The sequence below is a fragment of the Bubalus bubalis genome, chromosome 3 (assembly GCF_019923935.1).
Source record: "Bubalus bubalis isolate 160015118507 breed Murrah chromosome 3, NDDB_SH_1, whole genome shotgun sequence".
NCBI classification, from domain to species: Eukaryota; Metazoa; Chordata; class Mammalia; order Artiodactyla; family Bovidae; genus Bubalus; species Bubalus bubalis.
Window position 1 is genome coordinate 108730589 of NC_059159.1, and position 22912 is coordinate 108753500.

Genomic DNA, 22912 nt, shown 5'->3' on the forward strand with positions numbered 1-22912 from the left:
TGACCCCTATAGTCTCATCTATAAGAGAGGTGGTAATACCTACTTGAGTAGTGAGGATAACACATATAAACTCCCTAGCCTTGGACCTGGCACAAAGCAGCGCTTTGAAAACAGATACCCTCTGATAATTACTCTTGTTATGATTACCTTACTTGCCTTACTTGAATGCAGATTTTCAAGCTATATTGATGAAATTGTTATTATACATATACTAGGCTAAGCATATCATTTCTAAATCATAATAAAATAAATATTTTCTAAGTGGATTAAATGACAATGAACCAGTGGACTGAGCATTGATGATAGTGACAAATATGTGTTGTGTGTTGGACTATGTGTTGGCTATGTGTTGGACATTATCTCTCATGAGAAAATTATGCATACCTCCACCCAGATTGGAGAAGGCAATGGCACCCCACTCCAATACTCTTGCCTGGAAAATCCCATGGATGGAGGAGCCTGGTAGGCTGCAGTCCATGGGGCCGCGAAGAGTCGGACACGACTGAGCGACTTCACTTTAACTTTTCACTTTTCATGCATTGGAGAAGGAAATGGCAACCCACTCCAGTGTTCTTGCCTGGAGAATCCCAGGGACGGGGGAGCCTGGTGGGCTGCCATCTATGGGGTCACACAGAGTCGGACATGACTGAAGTGACTTAGCAGTGGCAGCAGATCATTTGTATCTATCTATTAATTACCACTGCATCCTAAGTCACAAGGTATCCATTTCTTTAACAAGCAGGCATATTGTGGTATCTATTTGGCACTGGAGAATAATCTCCATGTTTGTTTAACTAAAAGACAATTTGTTTGTAGTCCCTTGATTTGTGTGGCGCTGCAAGGACAACATAAAACAAGATAAAAATCTCTACACTCAAGGCATAGAAAAGAGAATGAACCTTCATTAGCTTGTAGTGTATGTAAAATATAATGAAGTAAAATAATTATCATGCTAGAGAAGGAAAAGATGGGTTGTTTATTGGAGAATCTAGATGTAGGAAGGTAGAACCAAGTTCAGCCAAAGAAGTTCCCAGGAAGTTGGGAGGTGGTGCCACTCTAATATAATCATTATTAGAGTTATTGAAGATAGCACCCAAAGACAGAAACATTTGTTTTTGGAAATGGAAAATAAGCCTCCAGGTAGAAAAACACCAAGTTTTAATATTTATTTAGCTAATATTTATTGAGTTTTACATCTAAACGTTTTACACACATCATCTCATTTAATCCTCACAACCCCCTTAGGTGGATACCATTAATATTCCCACATTACAAATAAGAATGCCAAGGCACAGAAAAATTCAGTAACCTGCTCCACATGTATTACGCTATGTCTCCAAAATCACATTTAATTTTTTCACATTCTCTCCCTCTTCCAAAGTGACTATAGCTTTGCTCTGAGGATTTCCTTCACTCATTCTGGATTTCTGAAGAAACCTCCTGCTTGCAATTTTATTATTTTTATGTTTCCATAAAGGCAATATACCTCCAATTGTCAGAGAGTTTTACAATCTCACTCATACAAATAAATTCACAAGTCAGAGAAAGTTTCTTTCTCAAAGTATTCCAATACTTTTGGATCTAGATTTCTGATTGTTCTCTGCCTCTATGGCAGAACCGGGGTGAAGACCAGACTCTAGCCAGAGGCAAGAGCTTGGCTTGGAGTGCTGGTAGGTGGGTTGCCTCTCTATGTGGGGCATGTGGCCAGATGATAACCACACATTAGTGTGGGTTTCCAGTGAGCCTTGGAATATATATTCATTGAAAGAGCCTCAATAGTCACAACCCCTGCTGTTTCCTTGCAGAGAAGCTCCTACTTCCACCAGGAGAGTGTACTTTCGAACAAGATGAATGTATATTTACTCAGGAGAGAAGAAACCGGAGCAGTTGGCAGAGGAGGAGGGGAGAAACTCCCACCTCCTACACTGGACCAAAGGGAGATCACACTACTGGGGTAGGTGAGTTATGCCACATGGTGCTGTTCCCTAAGGAAACCCGGAATAGCTTTCTAGGGGTTGTTTACTGCATTCTGATATGTGAAAACTAAGGTGTCTAGAGTGAACTGCATGTGGGATATTACACACATGGGATAGGTAATCCAGTACGTGCATTTAAAATCATTCTTTCTGTTTATTATATTGCTCATTATCTAGGTGCAAAAAGGATTTAAATGAGCTTACAAAGATATGCACACAAAGATAATTAGAAGTAAGGTTTAAAAATAAAAGAGAGATGGGCAAAAATGAAAAAAATAAAATAGTGATCTAAAATGAAGCCCAGGACTGAGGCCTCATATAGAAATATCTGGCAGACAGGGAAGATATATCAGTATGAGTCCTCACTTTCCAGAACCTGAAAAAGATGGAAAAGTCCTCTGTAAAACATGATTTACTGTGTTCTTAGGATAGAAACAGATGAAGCAGTCCACCAAGGGATGGAGGCAATAAAGGGGTGCATTTTTCTGTAGGAAATGTGTAAACTACACTAAACCAGACTAAAAGTTGTTCTACTTCTTATTATCACCATGTGTCGGCAATTGCAAACAATGTCCATGATAAAATACTCCTTGATGAATAGACCTTTTCCACTGAGGCTCTCAATTTCCCTAGGAACACCAGTTGGATAAAAGCACATCGTTTGGTCCAGCAATGCAGAACTATCCCTGATATTAATATTGAAGAGATATTTCCTGAAGGGTCCTTAGAGAGAGTGGCATAGTGCTGTTTCTTATGGTCTACCTCAAAAGTAGGCCTAGGGAATAACACCGCACAGCAGCAATACAACAAAAAATATTGACTGTATTGGCTAAACTTGGTAGGGTGCAATCAACAACAGCTTTGTATTTTCTTTCCAACACTCTCTTCAAACATACCCTAGAGAATTCTCCCTTTCCCACCCCTGGCAGATCTCACAGCTTCCCAGTCCTGCTGAGGTGTGAGCAATCACACATTCAGGTGTCCAATTCAAATGACAACTTCAGTTTCTCATTCAGTCGAATCCTCTCTCCCCCTCAGCATGGGCCTGATTCATAGTTTGGAGATGATCAAAGAGAAGACTGTCTGTGCTTGAACTCTCTTTGTTTTACTTCCTCCTCTGCCCAGCATCATCAGGATCCTTTAGCCAGAGTGAGTGGAGGATGGATTAAAAGAAAATAACTTCTAAAATGTTTAGTGTTTCTTCAAATTCTTTCTTGGATACCTTCTGTTAAGACAGATATCTAAGTACTGGCTTTTTGCATCTCACCGTTTTGGGCACTGTACTCTCTGGCTGATGATTTATGGCTACGCTCTTTTCCTCTAGTACTACAGAGATAAAACTCATGTTGATTTTCTACCTGCATCCCTCCTGGCAGTTTTGACTTGGGTCTTTTCCAGGTCTTGGAACACCTGGTTCCAGCCACTATCCATATGAGTATCCATTTGGCCTCAGATCCTAAATGCACCTTTGCCTAAGAAGATGATGTGAAGCTTGGTCCTACGACTGACCTCTTTTCTTCCCATTACTTCAGAGATTCTGGGACAGTGTTGCATCAGCTAGGGTAGCTGTTGAAGAGATTCAGCCTTTGTTCAAAGGTAGATCAGATTTCTACTTCCAGCACTGAGTAGAAGATTCTAAGAGAGTGTGAGGCTGTATCTGGAAAGACAATGAAGTTAAAAAGATAATTAAAAGATGTGTATATGTTAAGACTGTTTTGGTTGGAAAGAGTTTGTTGCTCTTTATAACAGGAAAAAAATGTCATTTTAGGGCTGACTTGAGGCACAGCTTGATGTAGAGGATAAAACCATGTCACTGCGATCTCCTTCTCTCCACCTCTCTGGCCTGGTTTTTCTGGGTTGGCTCCTATCACAGTCTGTCCTTTCATGGTAGCAAGAGGCTGCTGCAGTGGCAGCTTCGTGGCCATTCAACACTGAATCTAGTGAAAAGAGATAACTCAAATCAGCAAACAAAAAATGAGCCTCATTAACTGATTGCCAGTGTAATGAGGGCAGGTGGTGGTCTAGTCGCTAAGTCGTGTCCAACTCTTGCGATCCCGAGGACTGTATCCTTAGTCAGTTTGAGCTGCTATCACAAAAATACCATGACTCAGAGGCTTAAATAGCAGACATTTATTTCTTACAGTTCTGAAGGCTGAGAAGCTCAAGATCAAGGTGCTGGCAGATTTGAGGTCTGGTGAGGGCTCACTTCCTAGTTCATAGTCAGCAGTCTTTTTGCTGTGTCCTTACACAGCAGACGAGGCAAGTGAGCTCCCTGAGGACTCTTATAAGGCTACTCATCCCACCTATGAGAGCTTGGCCCTCAGGAGCTAACCCCTCCCAAAGACCATACCTCTAATTACCATCATAGTGGGGCTTAGGATTTCAACATATAAATTTGGAAAGAGGAGAAATGAATATTCAATCAATAACACACCCTTACCATGACTTGTAAGTGAAAGTATCCATTTTTCATATGAAAGAACTGAAGGCTGGAGAAATGCCTTTCCAAGGCCACACAGCAATGACTGGTAGAGTAGAGACTGTATCCCAGGAATGTTGGGCTCTAATGTCCATATTCTGTCCACACTGTCTCACCAGAGTTTTCCAGCCCACATGATAGTAGGAGACCACACATGACTTCAAACAGCTGTGACAGCTTACATGTAAAAAACACAAGTCTTCACACAGCCACGTAAGCTCTTATTTGTCACCCTTCATACCAAAGGAAAGGGTCTGCTCTTGGAAAGGATATATTCAAACTGATGGTAGTTTTAGACATCCACTGAAATGTAACCCGTCAGAAAGTATCTAAATTTTTCTGATCTGTGAACCAATATTGTCAGTTAAACTCCAGGACCACAGTCCCCACAGCCATTGTGTAGCCTAAACCCTCAAAGAGTAGCTTCACCTTTGAGGGTTAGGACACACAATGGCCTCTAATGGCATAATGTGGGCTGAGAGATTGGCTTTCAGATCACAGTATAACAAGGATCACCCATTCGTAAATCAAAGTATAAGCAATTAAATACCCCTTTAAATTGAATGTGTGTTAAAGCCACCAGTGTCATGTGCTACATGTTTATAAGATGAAACATCTTAGAACTGGGAGCAATTGTAATGTTATATAGAGCAGAGTTTCTACAATCTTGATTTACTCCATATTTTCTAAGTACCTACTATGCATCATGCATCACATAACAGTGGATGCCCTGCTGATCTCTTAGGGCTGCTGTGATGATTAACCAAGGTTGTATTTCTGAAAGAACTAATACTATACAAGCTCCCCTAAAATGAAAATGATATTACTATTTTTGTAGTTAGTGACTCATTCACAAAATCTGATGTTCATCTGGTGTTCATTTCTGGGATACTTTCTTGGACTCAGTGTTTTATGTCATTTGTGCTTTTATATATAGAAAACCATGGCATATGATTACAAATAAAATGACTTCGTAGTAACCAGAAGATTTGGTAGACCTTAAACCAGTGTCTTCCAAAGTACCACTGGGTAATTTAAGGGTTAAGTGGATGCATATTTTTAATTTGATAGTACTATTCATATAAAAGCAAATGTATGGCAAGACCAATACAATATTGTAAAGGAAAAAAAAAGGAAAAAAAAGATGTTATAAAGATTAATTTAAAAAAAAAACTCTGAAAACTAGACTATCTCTAAAAAAAAAGAAAGCAAAATATATAATCAGTACAGCAACACCATTATTTCACAAATCTATAGCTTGTTTTCTGTTTTCATGCTAATATGCAGTTTCCTATTTGAATAATGGATTTAAGGAGTAAAAAATGAAATCTATTTAAATAAATATATCAGAAGAATAATAGTACAGGTACTATGTGGATAAGTAATATATACATAGTGGTATTTGTGTGGCTAAAGTTGGGGAAACATTTCCAATGTTTGTCAGTCATCTACTAGAACATGTCATTCTACTAGAACAACAACAAAGACAATATTCTAGCCCGACCGTTTGGCTCCCTGTTTGATAAAATAATAAAAGCACTTGTGACATAAATCTTGACTTGCATTAAGCTGAAATGGACTCTGCAGGACCTGTTTATCCATTTCTTGTCACCGTCTATTTGAATAGCTCTGTCCTGGCAGAATCAGAAAGTTCCTTGACACTGATGCTATTTCTTTTACAAGACAGTAAAGGCAAATCTTAACAAAGTTCTAAGGGTTTTATTGGTTATGACAATTTTAATATATGATTATATTTATATAATAATATCATATTATTAATGTGATGCCATGCTGTCAGAATTCTTCTTAAATAATTGTTTTAGTTGTCCTGGAGTTTACATGGGTTTTGTGACCAAAAGATAGTAGAATAAGCAAATCAACAGATAACTCTCCAGTTTAGTGAGAAAATGCCTTCAACTGTAACATTTCCTAGCTCACTGAGTCCACCAGTGAACAGATTAAAAGTCATCCAGTTTTCCCTCTCTTTCCCACAGCTACGTCCTAGAAAAGTAGCTATTCATCATTAAAAAAAATAATAATTTCCAAATAAAGAGACACCATCAATTTCTTCTGTGTTACTGTTCAGTGTTTCAATACATCTTCTGTACTTCTGGCAATTAAATTCTCTCCAACACACTACTAAATAAAGATAGGAGTCTTATATGAACCTTCTTGTGTAGTAGAAATATGAGTGATACATTAAAATACCAAATAATGACATTTACTTGTAAATTGTGCTGTTGACACAAAAGAAAATCAAAACTATATATTTAATGTGTTGGTAATATATTAATAGCTGAAATTTAATAGCAGTCTCATTCAAATCCTTGTCTTTTAAGAATTTCGGTAGCTGATATCCAGACATGTAACAATGTTACTCAACTAGTCTGAAACTATAAGGGCAATTAGCTCTAGAATATTAAAATCTCCAGTCTCCTCAGTTTTTTCATAATTTATCTTATCACACTAATTTCTGGTATTGTTGGACCCTACTTACCCAAGAGAAGACTTCTATGACAAGCTTTTTTAAAAATAGTGGTAAAATATACATAACATAAAATTTACCATTTTAGTCATTTTTACATACATAATTCAGTGGTATTAAGTACATATGCCTTTTTTGTAACCATCACCACCCCAGAACTGTTAAAAGTTTTCCCAAGTTGAAACTCTTCCCCCAATAAGTTAATAACCACTCATTTATGACACGCTTTAAAAATCATTTAAAAGATATAATAAAGAACAATAATTTTAGAGACAGACATATTTAGCAGTTGTTCTTCCCAAAATATTGATATCTTTTCCCCCTGATTGTTAAGACTCGTCTTCCAGCTTAATGAAGCAGCTAGCTGTTCATTCCACTTGGCCTCCCACTCCTTCCCAGCCCTGGTGCGAGAGGGCCTCAAGACTAGAGGAACAGCTGCTTCACTGCTCCCAATTACGAATATGCTGTGTCTCAACACATCACAGTTGCTGAACAAAGAACAGATGGGACCCTGATCTCCCAGTAGACCCACTGGGACCCCTATCTTGAATGTTAAACAGTGATCCACAGAAAGAAAGTAATTTGTCTTCTCCAGTTAATAACCCCTTCCACAGACTGGAATCCTTCATGTGCAGGGACACTTGAGCCAGTCTGAGGTTTCATCGCTGGGGCTCCTGGCTCCCATCCAGAGAGCTTTTGTTTGCTGACACAGACAGCATTTGGAGTTGGAATGTGGCAAAGCTTGTCAACACACAGGGCTTTTCTCTGCTTTCCAAACACATGTGAGGCTGACTGTCTCTCCACGAAGCTCTGATCTTTTCTGGGGAAAGGAAATGTCACAGGCAAGTCAAGAAGAAAAACATGTTTGGAATCAAGAGTAATACTTGGTCTGGGCATCAGACAGCTTCTGATCAGTTGACAAATATGTGACAATTATTTTTAGGTATAGATATTGGTCTCAGTTCAGTTCAGTTCAGTCGCTCAGTCGTGTCCGACTCTTCGCGACCCCATGAATCGCAGCACGCCGGGCCTCCTTGTCCATCACCAACTCCCGGAGTTCACTCAGACTCACGTCCATCGAGTCAGTGATGCCATCCAGCCATCTCATCCTCTGTCGTCCCCTTCTCCTCCTGCCCCCAATCCCTCCCAGCATCAGAGTCTTTTCCAATGAGTCAACTCTTCACATGAGGTGGCCAAAGTACTGGAGTTTCAGCTTCAGAATCATTCCCTCCAAAGAAATCCCAGGGCTGATCTCCTTCAGAATGGACTGGTTGCACCTCCTTTCAGTCCAAGGGACTCTCAAGAGTCTTCTCCAACACCACAGTTCAAAAGCATCTATTCTTTGGCGCTCAGCCTTGTTCACAGTCCAACTCTCACATCCATACATGACCACAGGAAAAACCATAGCCTTGACTAGACGGACCTTTGTTGGAAAAGTAATGTCTCTGCTTTTGAATATGCTATCTAGGTTGGTCATAACTTTCCTTCCAAGGAGTAAGCGTCTTTTAATTTCATGGCTGCAGTCACCATCTGCAGTGATTTTGGAGCCCCAAAAAATAAGGTCTGACACTGTTTCCACTGTTTCCCCATCTATTTCCCATGAAGTGGTGGGACCGGATGCCATGATCTTAGTTTTCTGAATGTTGAGCTTTAAGCCAACTTTTTCACTCTCCTCTTTGACTTTCATCAAGAGGCTTTTGAGTTCCTCTTCACTTTCTGCCATAAGGGTGGTGTCATGTGCATATCTGAGGTTATTGATATTTCTCCCGGCAATCTTGATTCCAGCTTGTGTTTCTTCCAGTCCAGCGTTTCTCATGATGTACTCTGCATATAAGTTAGTCTAAATCATATATCCCTTAGCCTTAAGGGATATGTGTATGGGCTTAAAATAGAAATTATATCCTGAAGGAGTTTTAGAAAGGTCAAAAGTCAAGAAAAAGGTCAAAACTCAAGAAAAGTAGACAACTGCCTGTGCCCCAGAAAGGTGTAATTATACTAATGTTCCCCTGGCTGTTCCCCGTCTCTTCCAAAAGCAGCAGTTACACATGTCAAACAGTTCAGGAGCTTTCCTTTCATATTTCATGGTACTACACAGTGATCTCTGGAACTAGAAACCTTAGGTAATGGCTTCAGCCTGATACCCAAGACCCAGAGACTTATGAAAGGAAAGTATTACCAGAGTAATGCATCACCCAGTTGAAGCTGACTGATTAGTGCACTGTACTCACACAAGGAAGAATTCAGTTGGAAAATCCTGGAGGTTTACCCCTCTAGCAGGACCTCAGATGATTTTGGCCAGGACTTGGGCTTCCCTGGTAGCTTAGATAGTAAAGAATCCACCTGTGATGTAGGAGACCTGGGTTTGATCCCTGGGTTGAGAAGATCCCCTGGAGAAGGAAATAACAACCCACTCCAGTATTCTTCCCTGGAGAATCCCCATGGACAGAGGAGCCTGGTGGGCTACAGTCATGGGGTCACAAAGAGTCAGACATGACTGAGCGACTAAGCACAGCGCATGGCGTATGTCGTCACTGGGATTACATACTATCATCACTAGGTGGAAGATACTTCTTGCGTCATCTCTCGCTTATAATGGACCCATTGCTTTCTTTCCATTCTGAAAAGATTTCCTGTTGTAGGCCCACAATTGTCTTTTCTTTCCAGTTTCCCAGTGACAGCATCTTTCAGAGGAGCCTCCCTGTCACCTATCCTCCCCATCCCATTAAGTGTTTCGTCTTTAGCTAAGGTCCTTTTCTTGGGATTCAAGTGGACCTTTTGAGAGTCCCAAAGGCAGGTACCAAAGTTATTTTTCTTTGACTTTCTTCTTATTTCCTTAAGAATTATTTTTGGAGGAAATATTTTTCAGTTTAAACATGCATTAAGGTAGGGTTTCAGTTCATTGTGCTATACTAGTTTACGTATAGGATAGTACAGAACACCGTTGTGCATAGTAGGTGATAAACCATGTTTATGTTTTGACTTTATTTTCCATGGGATTAAATTAAATACACCCTTCTGTTAGGGTTTTGTGTATCAGTATTTGTTTACATCCAGTAGCTTCAGTTCAGTTCAGTTGCTCAGTTGTGTCCGACTTTTTGCAACCCCATGAACCGCAGCACACCAGGCCTCCCTGTCCATCACCAACTCCCAGTATTAAAGAAAAGAACAATAAGATTTTCTTTCATTGCTGAAAGTGTAAAAACCCTAGTGCTTCTTGTGTAGCAATTTTCTTGCCAGTGAAAGAATGAAGGTAATGAAGTTAAAGAAAGTGTGTTTGGCTAAAAAATAAAAAGTCAGACAGTATGTAACTAGGTTGAGAACATTTTCTTTAAAATGTGACTTTATCAAAACTTGGACTTGTTCCTATTTTGCTTTGGAGCATCCTAGTCAAGTATGTGTCTCGTTGCCAAGATCATCACACAACTGGAGTAACCTTGGTAGAGCCATGTGCTCTGGAAATGGTCAGACTGGTCTGTGGTTTTTGTTCATTCAACAAATATTTATTGAGCATCTGCTATGTTCCAGACACTACTCTAGGACCTGGGGGCATAGCAGTAAACAAGGAAATATCTCTGCCTTTGAGTGCTCTAGAGGAAGGAGACAGACAAACATAAAAATAGGAATGTTATATAGTATGTTAAGAGGCAATTCGGAGAGGGCAATGGCAGCCCACTCCAGTGTTCTTGCCTGGAGAATCCCAGGGATGGGGGAGCCTGGTGGGCTGCCATCTATGGGGTCGCACAGAGTCAGACACGACTGAAGCGACTTAGCAGCAGCAGCAGCAGCAAGAGGCAATTAAATGGGATGGAAAATAATAAATTAGGGTATAGAGAAAAAGGAGTACCAGAGGAGGGGCGATTGCTATTTGAAACAGTGTAGTCAGAATAGGCCTAATAGAAAAGGTAATATCTGGGCAAAGACTTAGAGGTGAGAGAGTGAGATGTGAGATTATATGAAAGAAAAGCCACTGTAGGCAGAGATTAGCACATGCAAAGGGCCTGGGGTGGTAGCAAACTTACTACATTCCAGGAATGATATAGAACTCAAGTGTATCCTCGAGACTCAGAGTGAGTGAGGAAAAAGGTGGTAGAAATCAGAGAGGTAAGAGAATGAGCAGGAGTTATGTAGAGCCTTATATGTTGTCAGGCTTTCAGCTCTTACTCAGAGTGAAATGCTAAGCTAGTGGAGGGTTTTGAACAGAGGAATGGTAAAATTTAGCTATTGCTTTAGAAAGTTTACTATGGATGCTATGTTTAGATTAGATTGCAGAGAACTAGGGTAAAAGCAGGAAGACTTGTTGGGAGGTGTTGGATTAATCCAAGTCAGAAATAATACTGGCTCAAATTGGGAGGTAGCAGTGGAGGTGGTAAGAAGAGAAGTGATTGGATTCTGGACATATTCTGAAGGTAAAACCAACAGAAATTCCTGACCATCTGGATGTGAAGAGTGAAAGGATATAAAGAATGGCCAGGTTTGGGGCCTGGACAACTAAAAAGGGTGGGGTAAGCTTTAGAGTGAGGCTGTTAGTGTAGTTTTGACCATGTTCAGTTTGAGATACCTACTTGACAATAAGAGGAGATTACTTTCAATAACAAGCCTGGATTTTAGGAAAGAGGTTGGAAATTAAAATTTGAGATATAACAGCACGTATAGTATTTCAAGCCATGAAATAAGATGAGATCACCAAAGAAGTGAGCGAGAATGGAGAAATTCAAACACTGGGTCTTGGAGCACTCCAAGATCAAGAGGTCAGAGAAGAAAAGGTGAACTAGCAAAGGAGTGACCAGTGAAGTGGGAGAAAAACCAGGAGACGTCAGCATCCTGCAAACCAAAATAAGAAAGTCCTTCTAGGAGGCAGGAGTGATCTACTGTGTCCAGTGCTACTAATGACAAGGACGACAAGAACTGAAGACTGACCCTTAGTTTTAGAAATGAGGATGTCGTTGGTGAGCACAGCAGACACACGACAGCATCCCAGAAGTTTACAGTAGATCATGCGGATGACTGGTTGACAAAGCCCGTGACTGATCACCCAGTTTTGCAGGGTGCTAACTTTACTGAGTGAAACACTGAGGGAGGGCTTGCACGGTGCGCAAGATTTGATAAGATCAAATGGGGCAGGACTTTTTCTCCCACCCTTATAATAGCCCGTTGGATTCTCAGATCTGTGGAAATGAGGGAAAGGAAAAGGAGGAATGCCTTGAAGGAGCAAGGATGGAGCCTCTGATCAATTCTGGTTGGGGTGTCCCAAGCATTGCCCTTTGAGAAATGAATAGACTTCATTGACTAAACTTGAAACTTTAAAGATGCTCTAGAAGCCATTTCATTTGTGTGCAATATTTGGGAACTCTTTTTTTCCCTCAGTGCAGCCATTAATTTCCATGTGAAATAATAGAGGGATAACACTATGTAAAAATTTTTACATCATGTATGTAAAAAAATCAATATTGGCAAAGAAGTTGATGCAATTGGATATAAAAATTTGTGCATATTTTTTCAGGTTGAAAAGATATAAGCTTTTCATCAAATGAGGAAAGGTTAAGAACTACTTATATAGAGTCCACGGCTTTTTTAAAAAATGAGCCACAGGTACATAGAATTATATTATGGGTGTATTATTCTGGAAATTGCTATTATTATATTGCTTATTTTAGTGGCTCCATGGTAATTATTTAACACCAACCACCTCTATTTTTTATGGTGGGGGCTGACTTGTAGTTATGTTCCATTTCTGTAGTATGAATACTTCCATTGTAGACCATTTCAAACTACCAGAGTGAAGCCATTTGGACCTACCAACAGAAGTTACATAATTGACTGTTGGAGCCAGTGGAAACAGGTTCCAACACACCACTGCATTATTTACGTGCAGATTAATCCTGCTTCTGCCTAAAACAAGCAAATTAAAAAAAAAAAAAACTAAAGGAAAATGGAAATGTAAAGTGTTATATAATTAACATACGGTATATAGTATATGATGTATGAAGTATAAGATATAAATATGTTAAATGTCACAAATAATTATATTAAATGTTGTAGACTGTGTGGATCCTAGTAAACTGTGGAAAATTCTTAAAGAGATGGGACTACCAGACCACCTTACCTGCCTCCTGAGAAATCTGTATGCAGGTCAAGAAGCAACAGTTAAAACTGGACATGGAACAACAGACTGGTTCCAAATCGGAAAAGGAGTATGTCAAGGGTATATATTGTCACCCTGCTTATTTAACTTATATGCAGAGTACATCATGCAAAATGCTGGGCTAGATGAAGCACAATCTGGAATCAAGATTGCTGGGAGAAATATCAATAACCTCAGATACGCATGTGATATCACGCTTATGGCAGAAAGTGAAGAAGAATTAAAGAGCCTCTTGATGAAAGTGAAAGAGGAGAGTGAAAAAGTTGGCTTAAAGCTCAACATTCAGAAAACTAAGATCATGGCATATGATCCCATCACTTCATGGCAAATAGATGGGGAAACAACGGAAACAGTGACAGACTTTATTTTTTGGGGGCTCCAAAATCACTGCAAATGGTGACTGCAGCCATGAAATTAAAAGATGCTTGCTCCTTGGAAGAAAAGCTATGACAAACCTAGACAACATATTGAAAAGTAGAGACATTACTTTGCCAAAACATGTCCATTTAGTCAAAGCTCTGGTTTTTCCAGTAGTCATGTATGGATATAAGAGTTGGACTGTAAAGAAAGCTGAGTGCCGAAGAATTGATGGTTTTGAACTGTAGTGTTGGAGAAGACTCTTGAGAGTCCCTTGGACTGCAAGGAGATCCAACCAGTCAATCCTGAATATTCATTGGAAAGACTGATGCTGAAGCTGAAGCTCCAATTCTTTGGCCACTTGATGTGAAGAACTGACTCATTGGAAAAGACCCTGATGCTGAGAAAGATTGAAGGCAGGAGGAGAAGAGGACAACAGAGGACGAGATGGTTGGATGGCATCACCTACTTGATAGACATGAGTTTGAGCAAGCTCTGGGAGTTGGTGAAGAACAGGGAAGCTTGGTGTGCTACAGTCCATGGGTCACAAAGAGAACTGAACTGAAATATTGTACAATTATATTTTCAAGAAGTGTCACAGAAAAATCTCAGGAAAGCAGGGCGGAAAACATATTTGAATACATATTACGTGTGGACATATGTCACACTCATCATTTAATTCTCACCACTCTGTAGCACAGGTTTATTAACCGTTATTTTTAAACTCAGGGAGATAGTGAAGAACAGGGAAGCCTGGAGGGCTGCAGTTCATGGGGTTGCAAAGAGTCAGACACAACCTAGCAACTGAACAACAACAAATTTTTAAATTGAACATAGGTTCAGACCAGATAATCCATTAGATCACAGTCACACAGACAATAACTATTAGAACCAAGACTTGAACCTCATCTACCTGACCATTGCCCTAAACCAATGATGGAAGCTCAGAATAGTGTCCATGGATTAGTAGGATAAATTCTCATGTTAATTATCACCTCAGTGGCACAATAGTAGTATATTAATTACCTCCTGTATATTAATCTGAATTATAAATTATGACATGAAAACACTTATTTTGATGGTCAAAATCTTGTAGCATATTTATCTTTCTTGGATTATACACATTCTCCAAAATTATGAACTCCTTTATCAATACTGTAGTCAAGTCGTTCATTGACTCTAATTTGTTTCCAGGAACTACTCAGAAGAGAAATGAGGGGCAGAATAAATTCAGAGTATGGGGTTAACAGATACAAACTGCTATACATAGAATAGATAAGCAACAGGGATTTACTGTGTAACACAGGGAACAGTATTTAATATATTGTAATAATCTATAATGGAAAATAATCTGCATATGTATGTATGTTAGAAGAGAATATGGTGTGTCCTTTTTAACAATACCTGATGTTGCATTGCTCTCAAGGCTACTACATGTACATCGAGGCTTCCCACTTGGTATATGGACAAAAAGCACGACTCTTGTCCAGGCCTCTACGAGGAGTCACTGGGAAACACTGCTTGACCTTTTTCTACCACATGTATGGAGCAGGGACTGGCCTCCTGAATGTTTATTTGAAAAAGGAAGGCGACAGTGAAGAGTCTCTCTTGTGGAGAAGAGGTGAACAGAGCATCTCCTGGCTCCGGGCGCTGATTGAATACAGCTGTGAGAGGCAGCACCAGGTAAGCCAAGAGAGACAAGAGTCAAATGATGGGAAATGTGCCTATACGCTTCTGATGCTCTTTCTTTTTCTTGCTACCATCAAGAATGTTTTGTTCTTTTTCAGGGTCAAAGATAGAGGCAGTACTTGTTTAAGAGCAAACATAATTAGTCTATATTGATTGAACCTAAGCAATGAAAGGGAAATTAGAAAGAGAAAGCTTTGGGTATTTATACATTGAGTAATTTTTGTAACTCAATAATGAAACTGTAGCTATTTTCATCTTGGTACATTTTGAGTGTCAGTTATATTCTGTGTCCTGAAAACCTCTAAAACAGAGCTTCTCTTTTTTCTAAACCTGGTATTACCTAATTACTTGTTGCAGCTGCATCTTTCACTCATCATTAACCATATGCAAGGGCTGCTGTTGTAAGCTTCTATTTAACAGAGTACATGATCCAGAGTAAATTTTTAAGCCTCTGTCTGCACTGATGCAGAAGAAACTGAATCTTGATCCTATGTCCTGGGCCTCCCTTGAATCTGCTCACAGGCAGTAGAAGACTTCCTTCCTGCAGGATCCCAATTATAACAGAATCTGAGCAGCAATAAGGAGCCTTTTCAATTCCAGTGGGTGAGATCAAGCAGCCAATTAGCCTAGAAATCAGCAGCAGTCTCCTAAAAGCCTGTGACTTTACCTGCCTGTTGTTTTTCTTTAGTCACTAAGTCATGTTTGACTCTTTTGTGACCCCCATGGCCTGTAGCCTGCCAGGTTCCTCTGTCCATGGGATTCTCCAGAAAAGAATCTGGAGTGGGTTGCCATTCATTCTCCAGCGGATCTTCCCAACTCAGGAATGGAACCCGTGTCTCCTGCATTGGCAGACAGGTTCTTTACTGCTGAACTAGCAAGGAAGCCTTTACCTGCCTACCATGAGTCAAAGCTCCAGAAAGTTCTGGGCAGATAACATTAGACCCTTGACTATTCCTGAAATTGCTGTATAGAATTCCAGGAGTGACCTTCAGCTAGAAGCCCTACTTCCTCCTCATCCTTGCTTCTGGACCAGAGCACCCCTTAATGTTAACCACTGCCTGCTTGGCTTAAGCAAGTCTTCCTAGGAAGAAGTATCCAAAATAAAGACATTATTTTATGCCACCCCTTAACCAAAATTGATTTTCTACAGATCTAAATAGGAATGGCCATGTTGCAGTGCCATCTAGGTTGCTGTTGCTAAGAACAAACAACAGATGGAAGATGCACCATTATTCAAGGATGGCCCATTATCTTGGTGTGGATAAAAATATCTAAACATTTAGTAAAGGAAAACATATAACCCCAGGAATAATTGTGATAGTGATTTAATGTCTGCTTACAGAAAGAAAATGGATCACTCATAAACTTCCTTATATCACTGATCATCATTCAGAGATGATGGATTAATTTTTTTAGGTTACCAGGGCACTCACACTATTCAAAGGTTCTCAAGGTGTGGTCCTGATACCAGTAGCAACACCTGAAATGTATATTCATCTAAAATGAAACTCACCTGCAATGCACACTCCCATGCCCTGCCTTGGAACTACTGAACCAGAAACTCTGGGGCTTAGGGCCCTGAAATCTGTCTTAACAAGAATTGTGATTCTGGAGCATTCTAAAGATGGAGAATCTGTGTCACAGATGGAACAAATCTGAGTCTCTCAGCCGAGCCTGAGCCTTGATGTTTTTAAAAACCCCCAAATGGTGCTGATGCACAAGAGCTCTAGGATTTGAGATCTGTGGAACAGGTGACCTCACAGCATCTGAGCCCTGGGTATAGGTCCTTGCATATACTAGACTTGCCAGGTGACTTGTTGTCTGAAAATTTTTTTGAGCACAAAGTAGTGAGGCACCTGGGGTGGCATCTTGGAATATTTAAGCTCAAAGGGTAAAGAATGACCTGAGAGATTTTTGGCTCCCAATTTGGGAAAAAAGATTCCAGATCATTCCTTTAGGCTTAGAATGGAACAGATATTAATCTGCCATGAGGAATGTTCTTCTTAATTTTGTGATTCCCTCAGGAATCCCAAATGACCATCTGGAGACCAGGATGAACTAGTTTCTCCAAAACATCCTCGTGTCTAATAAAACACAGAGACGCCCATGTGCAAATGGTCATCTTCTATGTGCCAAGTACTCACAGAGCTAAGAGCTGTGCATAAGTTCTTCCAGTTGATCTTGTAGCTCTTCTTTAAAGATGGGGAAATCTAAATGTCCAGCTGGTAAGTGGCAGAGTGAGAACTCAGTACCAGATTTAACTGGTTCCAATGTTTTCATCCCTAAGTCCCTGTTTTACACTCCCTCCTGCCATAGAAGTCCCAAGATATACTCAGTGCCCTGGATGTCACAAGCACTGGGTGATCTTGGAGAAATGTCAGCCTCCCTGAGACTGTTTGTGTTAGTTGCTCATTCATGTCTGACTCTTTGCAACCCCTTGGACTGAAGCCTGCCAGGCTCCTCTGTCCATGGAATTCTCCAGGCAAGAATACTGGAGTGGTAGGCATTCCCTTCTCCAGGGTATCTTCCCATCCCAGGGATTGAACCCTGGTCTCTTGCATTGCAGGCAGATTCTTTACCATCTGAGCCACCAGGGAAGCCTGTTAATACATTTTCAAAATGGGGTAGTAATACCTGCCATGCTGACATCACTAAAGTGACAATCAAATGAGATTATGTTTGTGAAAGGGTTTTATAAACTTTAAAGTACCAAACTATAAAAAAGATATAATTGTTTCTAAAAATGTATTCTTCCCAAATCATTCTGGTCTTTATAACCATGGTAGACCTGGTATTCTCAATAGCTATATCAGTTATCAGAGTGAGCTACTATAGGAGCTCAGGCCAAAATATCTCTTTTCAGCGTTTATTGACCATTTACTCTTTTTAAGTGCTGAGGATACTGCAATGAACATAGCATACAGTTCTTACACTTTTTAAGTTTGCATTCTAGTTGGAGGGGGAGAGGTAGAAAATGTGAAACAAAAATATATAGTGTAACATCAAGTGATAGTAAGTGCTATGAAAAAGAGTAAGTCAAGCTGATCAGGTAATGAGGTCAAAGAAGTATCAGGAAATACTCATGAAAGGCCTTGGATGACATGGTACAGTTTGAAATTTATTTCAAGAGCAATAAGAAACCATTAGAGGCTTTTAAGGTAATATGTTCTGATTTATACTTTTAAATGATCATTCTAGCTACTATCTGGAGCTACCTACTACATAGACTATGGTGGTGGGGCTGGTGGGTGAGGAGACTTTGAGAGCTACTGCAATGGACCTGGGAACAGAAGTGGTGGGCGGGGCTGTGCAGCAGAGGTGAGATGTCGTCAGAAAGCCCACAGGACTTCCTTCCTTGTGGAAAGTGGGGTTTGAGAGAAAGAGAGGAGCCAGGATGACTCCAAAGTTTTGGCCTGAGCAACTGCTAGAATGGAGTTGCTGTTTATCGAGATGAGGAAGATCTTAGGTGGAGCAGACCTGGAAGAAGGAGGGCAGCTTATGTAGGAGGAAAATTAACAGTTACTTTTGTTTTTAACACACATAGTTTTTGATCTTGTGAGACATCCAAAGTGGGTATGTCGAATGAACAGTGGGCTATGAGCCAGGCAATCAGGAAAATGCAGAAAACTAGAGAAGTCAAGTCAATCTGTACATCACCAGAGAGAGCGGGCAGGTATTGATTTTTAGAATACTGCGGTACTGCTGCCATTTGTGATTTATCCTATAGGGCAGCAGTCCCCAACCTTTTTGATACCAGGGACCAGTTTTATGGAAGAAATTTTTTTTCACAGATAGGGGGGCAGGGGATAATTTTGGGATGATTCAAGCACATTTATTGTGCACTTTATTTCTAATCTAATGCCACCACTCATCTGCCAGCATTGAAACATGTATATTATCATATGTGAAACAGATCGCCAGTCCAGGTTCGATGCATGAGACAGGGTGCTCAGGGCTGGTGCACTGGGATGATCCTGAGGGATGGGGTGGGGAGGGAGGTGGGAGGGGGGTTCAGGATGGGGAACACATGTACACCTACGGCTGATTCATGTCAACATATGACAAAAACCACTAAAATATTGTAAAGTAATGAGCCTCCAATTAAAAAAAAAATGACAGGAGGTAATGAGCCTCCAATTAAATGAATTTAAAAAAAATAACAGGAGGTACTAGTCTGCCTCTTGGAGGCTGTAGACCCCCAATATAGGAGAAGTATGTGGGTGGCCTCTGGATGATATTCCAGTCATCAGATTTTCTTCATAGAAAAAAATGTATGAAGTAGCAAAATTATAATCATGCCCTTTCCTAAGGGATTTATTAAAGTGCTAAGCAGAACCTGACTCACTGTTGATCAAAAACACAGAATGATTTTATTTCCTTTGAATTCCCTGCTTACCTTTCTTCCTCTGCTCTCAGGTGTTTTTCTCCTGATTTCTTATCCTTTGATGTCATTGAAAGAGAGTGTTAGACAAATTCTCAGCTCAGTGAAATATTTCTATCATTCATATTGTTCATTATACTGCCTGACATTTAGTAGGAATTATTATGTGCTGGGTACTGAACTAAGACCAGGTCTTCAGATTTTCTTGCTCATGGTGCCCTTAATCTCAATAATTTTTTCCTGGTGCCCCTGGACCAAAAGATAGCTAATGTACCCTTTATCAAGTAGTTGAGTCAAAACTGTAAGTATGTATGTCCTAATGACTTGAGCTTCCCAGGTGGCACTAGTGGTAAAGAACCCCGCCATAGAGATGCAGGTTCGATTCCTGGGTTGGGAAGATTCCCTGGAGAAGGCATGGCAACACACTCCAGTATTCTTGCCTGGAGAATCCAATGGACAGAGGAGCCTGGCAGGCTACAGTCCATAGGGTTGCACAGAGTCAGACATGACTGAAGCAACTTAGCATGCATGCACAATGACTTAGTAACCATTTGAAAATAAAATACACTTAAACTGAAAGAGAAAGTTACATTTTTATCTAATTCTATAATAATCACAATTATTTAATAGGATTTTTACAAATACAAATAGGGGAATAATACAAAGAGGAAATCATAATGCTATAAAATGGTTATCACTCAAATATTTAGGAAATTCAAAGGAGAGAGTTGTATGAAATCAAGGTCTTGGCCCAATCACAGACTATTCAGAATATAATTCCATCAGGTGGTTTTTCTGTTGTACTTCCATTGCAGAGTTGGAGGTCGGTCAAAAAACAGATTTCATTGCTGTCTAGAAAACCAAAACACTTATTAACTACATTTATATATACTTCTATCTAGATGTATTAGGACACTTTTTCCTCTTCTTACCATTTATTTGAATTCTTGTTTAGGGTTATATCTTTAGAACTTCTATTAATGTTATCTTGTCACGTTTCTGTTGTTAAAGCTTCTTTGAGTCATTAAATTCAAGATAGTTTCATATGCTTATTAATTATCCACTTTATATTGTTTATTTAATTTAAATCATGAACTAGTCCAATGGGGAGTAATTTGCTAATAAAATTAGTAGAGCAAGTGTGTCTTCTGGAAATTTTTCATTACCCACAAGCCTCCCTGGAGTATTCCATGGTTTATTAGCTATTATTAGAGTGGTTTTAGAGCTGATAATATATTTTCCCTACAACCTGAATATTTGATCAGTTATTCTCTTCTAGGATCTAAAGTCATGAAACTGGTTTCCTCTTTTTCTTGGGCTGTGTCTTGGATGTTATGGTATTTAACATGATCAGTGAACCATTGTCTTTTTGGTAAATTGAACTATTATACAGTGCTGTTCATACTTGGGTCTCATCTGTTGTTTTAATTCTCCCACCTAGAACTAGTACAAAGGTAGATTTAGGGAGAGACTATGGAAGCTTAAGCTTCTGGGCCCTTTACTTTCACAGGGCCTGTGGGTGACAGGAGTAGAATATTCTAGGTAGCAAGGGAAAACAGGTCACCACCTAGAGGCATTTCTTGGTGGACATTCCTGGGAAGTTGCCTAAGGAAGTCTCAGAAGAAAGGAACTTGAATTTCCAAGGCTCCAGTAATTTGTTGTGAATTTCTTTACATTCTAAATAAGTATTCCCTTTTGTACCTAAATTTGAATTGGTGATTTTGTATTCTTTTCCTGAAAGTGGGCCCCTGAGAACAATCTAAGCTTCCAAACCCACACAGCCTAGATCTGCCTCTAACAAGCATTGTTTTAGCAGGATGACTCTATTTCTAAATTCATATTTCATTATTTTTCAGATAATTTTTGAAGCCATTCGTGGAATGTCAGTAAGAAGTGATATTGCCATTGATGATATTAAATTTCAAGCAGGATCCTGTGCAGGTAACAATAGTTTTCCAAATTATTTAAGTTTGACTGAAAAGAGAATTTGCAGTAGTTTCAAATCATAAGAATGCAAATTCAGTATTTTCTACATTAAAAATAGAGAAAACTATTATTGTCTATTTGTCTTTCCTGACAGAAATGGAAGATAAAAGTCAGCAATCATCAGGATATTCTGAGGACTTAAATGAAATTGAGTATTAAGCAATGATCTGAATCGGATTAACTAAACAAAAGCCATACCTCTCTTCAATCAAAATGAAAACAAAATAATACTGGACAGTCTTAACCATTTCATAAGTTATAAAATGACTTCAGAGCACTCTTTTTCATTACTTTTGCAAAAAATACTGACTCAGGGCTTTTTTTTTTTTTCCTTTTGGCGTATGACAACTGTTACTAGAAGTACAGGCTGCTGGTTTGACCCGATCATACATCTTAACCAGTTAAAAATACAAATGTACTATATTGTCGTCATTTTAAAGTATACAAATAAAGGGCACAATCAAATGAGATGTGCTCACTTAAATCTGCATTCAGTGAATGTACTGGGAGGAGAATAGGTCTTGTGGGTTTCCTTTTGAAGTTCAAGTATCATAAATATTTTTAAAGTAATAATGTGTGATGCCAGTAATATCTGCAGAATGAATGCAGTTTTTCACGGTAACAAGTTATTCTAAGAAAATAAAGTCTTTTTTCTATGTTTTATTCATAGAAATGGAGTGTTAATTTTTAAATATGTTTACCATATGTGATAACAAAGGATCTTTCATCAGTGTTCCAGGATAAGTATTAATTAATGCTGTATTACAAAGCAGTGCTACCTTCTTTTTTCTATTTTTGAAAGTCATTCTGAACACTTGGATAGAAATTGCACTCTTTTTTTTGTAAAGCAAGCTTGAAAATGTTTATGCACACACCCCTAAATTTTTCTAGTGTGTTAAACAATTTTACTGATTTTTAAAATAAATGTTTTGGTAATGTTTTGAGTTATATGAATTCAAACAGATGTAGTAAACTACTATCTTTTATTTACATGTTTAGAAAATTATATAGACATGTTTATATATCCAAACAGCTATTATGAAATTATGATTACCTAATAAAAAATAATTTGAAAATCTCTCACTAGCAATTAACCTTCTTCAACATATTTTTCTCTCTGTTTTTAAATTTCTATTTTTATTCTTTGGCTGAGTAACACGTGGGTGGTTCCCTGATGAGGGATCAGCACAAAGTCTTAACCACCAGACTGCTGGGGAAGTCCCAATATATTTTTTTGAATGAATATCTTCACTGTATAACTGCTGATTCTAATTTGAATCTCTACTCTGCTACAATTAAATGCTTCTTAATCCTTTTTGTTAGTGGCATAAGCACTGCAAACATAGATACCATAATTAATTTTTAAAAAGTGTTTCATTTCACATAAGCAATCTCAATTTTCTCCAAAATTGTATCT

The 22912-nt window shown here is 39.1% G+C and overlaps 1 protein-coding gene across 2 annotated transcripts in view; it reads left to right on the forward strand.

Annotated features, from left to right (window-relative positions):
• Positions 1 to 22190, forward strand: part of MAMDC2 (MAM domain containing 2) — a 159404-nt gene extending 137214 nt beyond the window's left edge. The window contains exons 11-14 of one of the 2 annotated variants that reach the window (XM_006080613.4): positions 1806 to 1958; positions 14866 to 15122; positions 21366 to 21450; positions 21590 to 22190. In XM_006080613.4, the coding sequence (XP_006080675.3) occupies positions 1806 to 1958; positions 14866 to 15122; positions 21366 to 21450; positions 21590 to 21654 (560 nt within the window). In that variant the 3' untranslated portion in view covers positions 21655 to 22190. Of the gene's footprint in view, positions 1 to 1805; positions 1959 to 14865; positions 15123 to 21365; positions 21451 to 21589 lie in introns of those variants that run through there. The other variant, XM_006080614.4, reaches the window with a different exon arrangement.
• Positions 22191 to 22912: the final 722 nt, after the last annotated feature.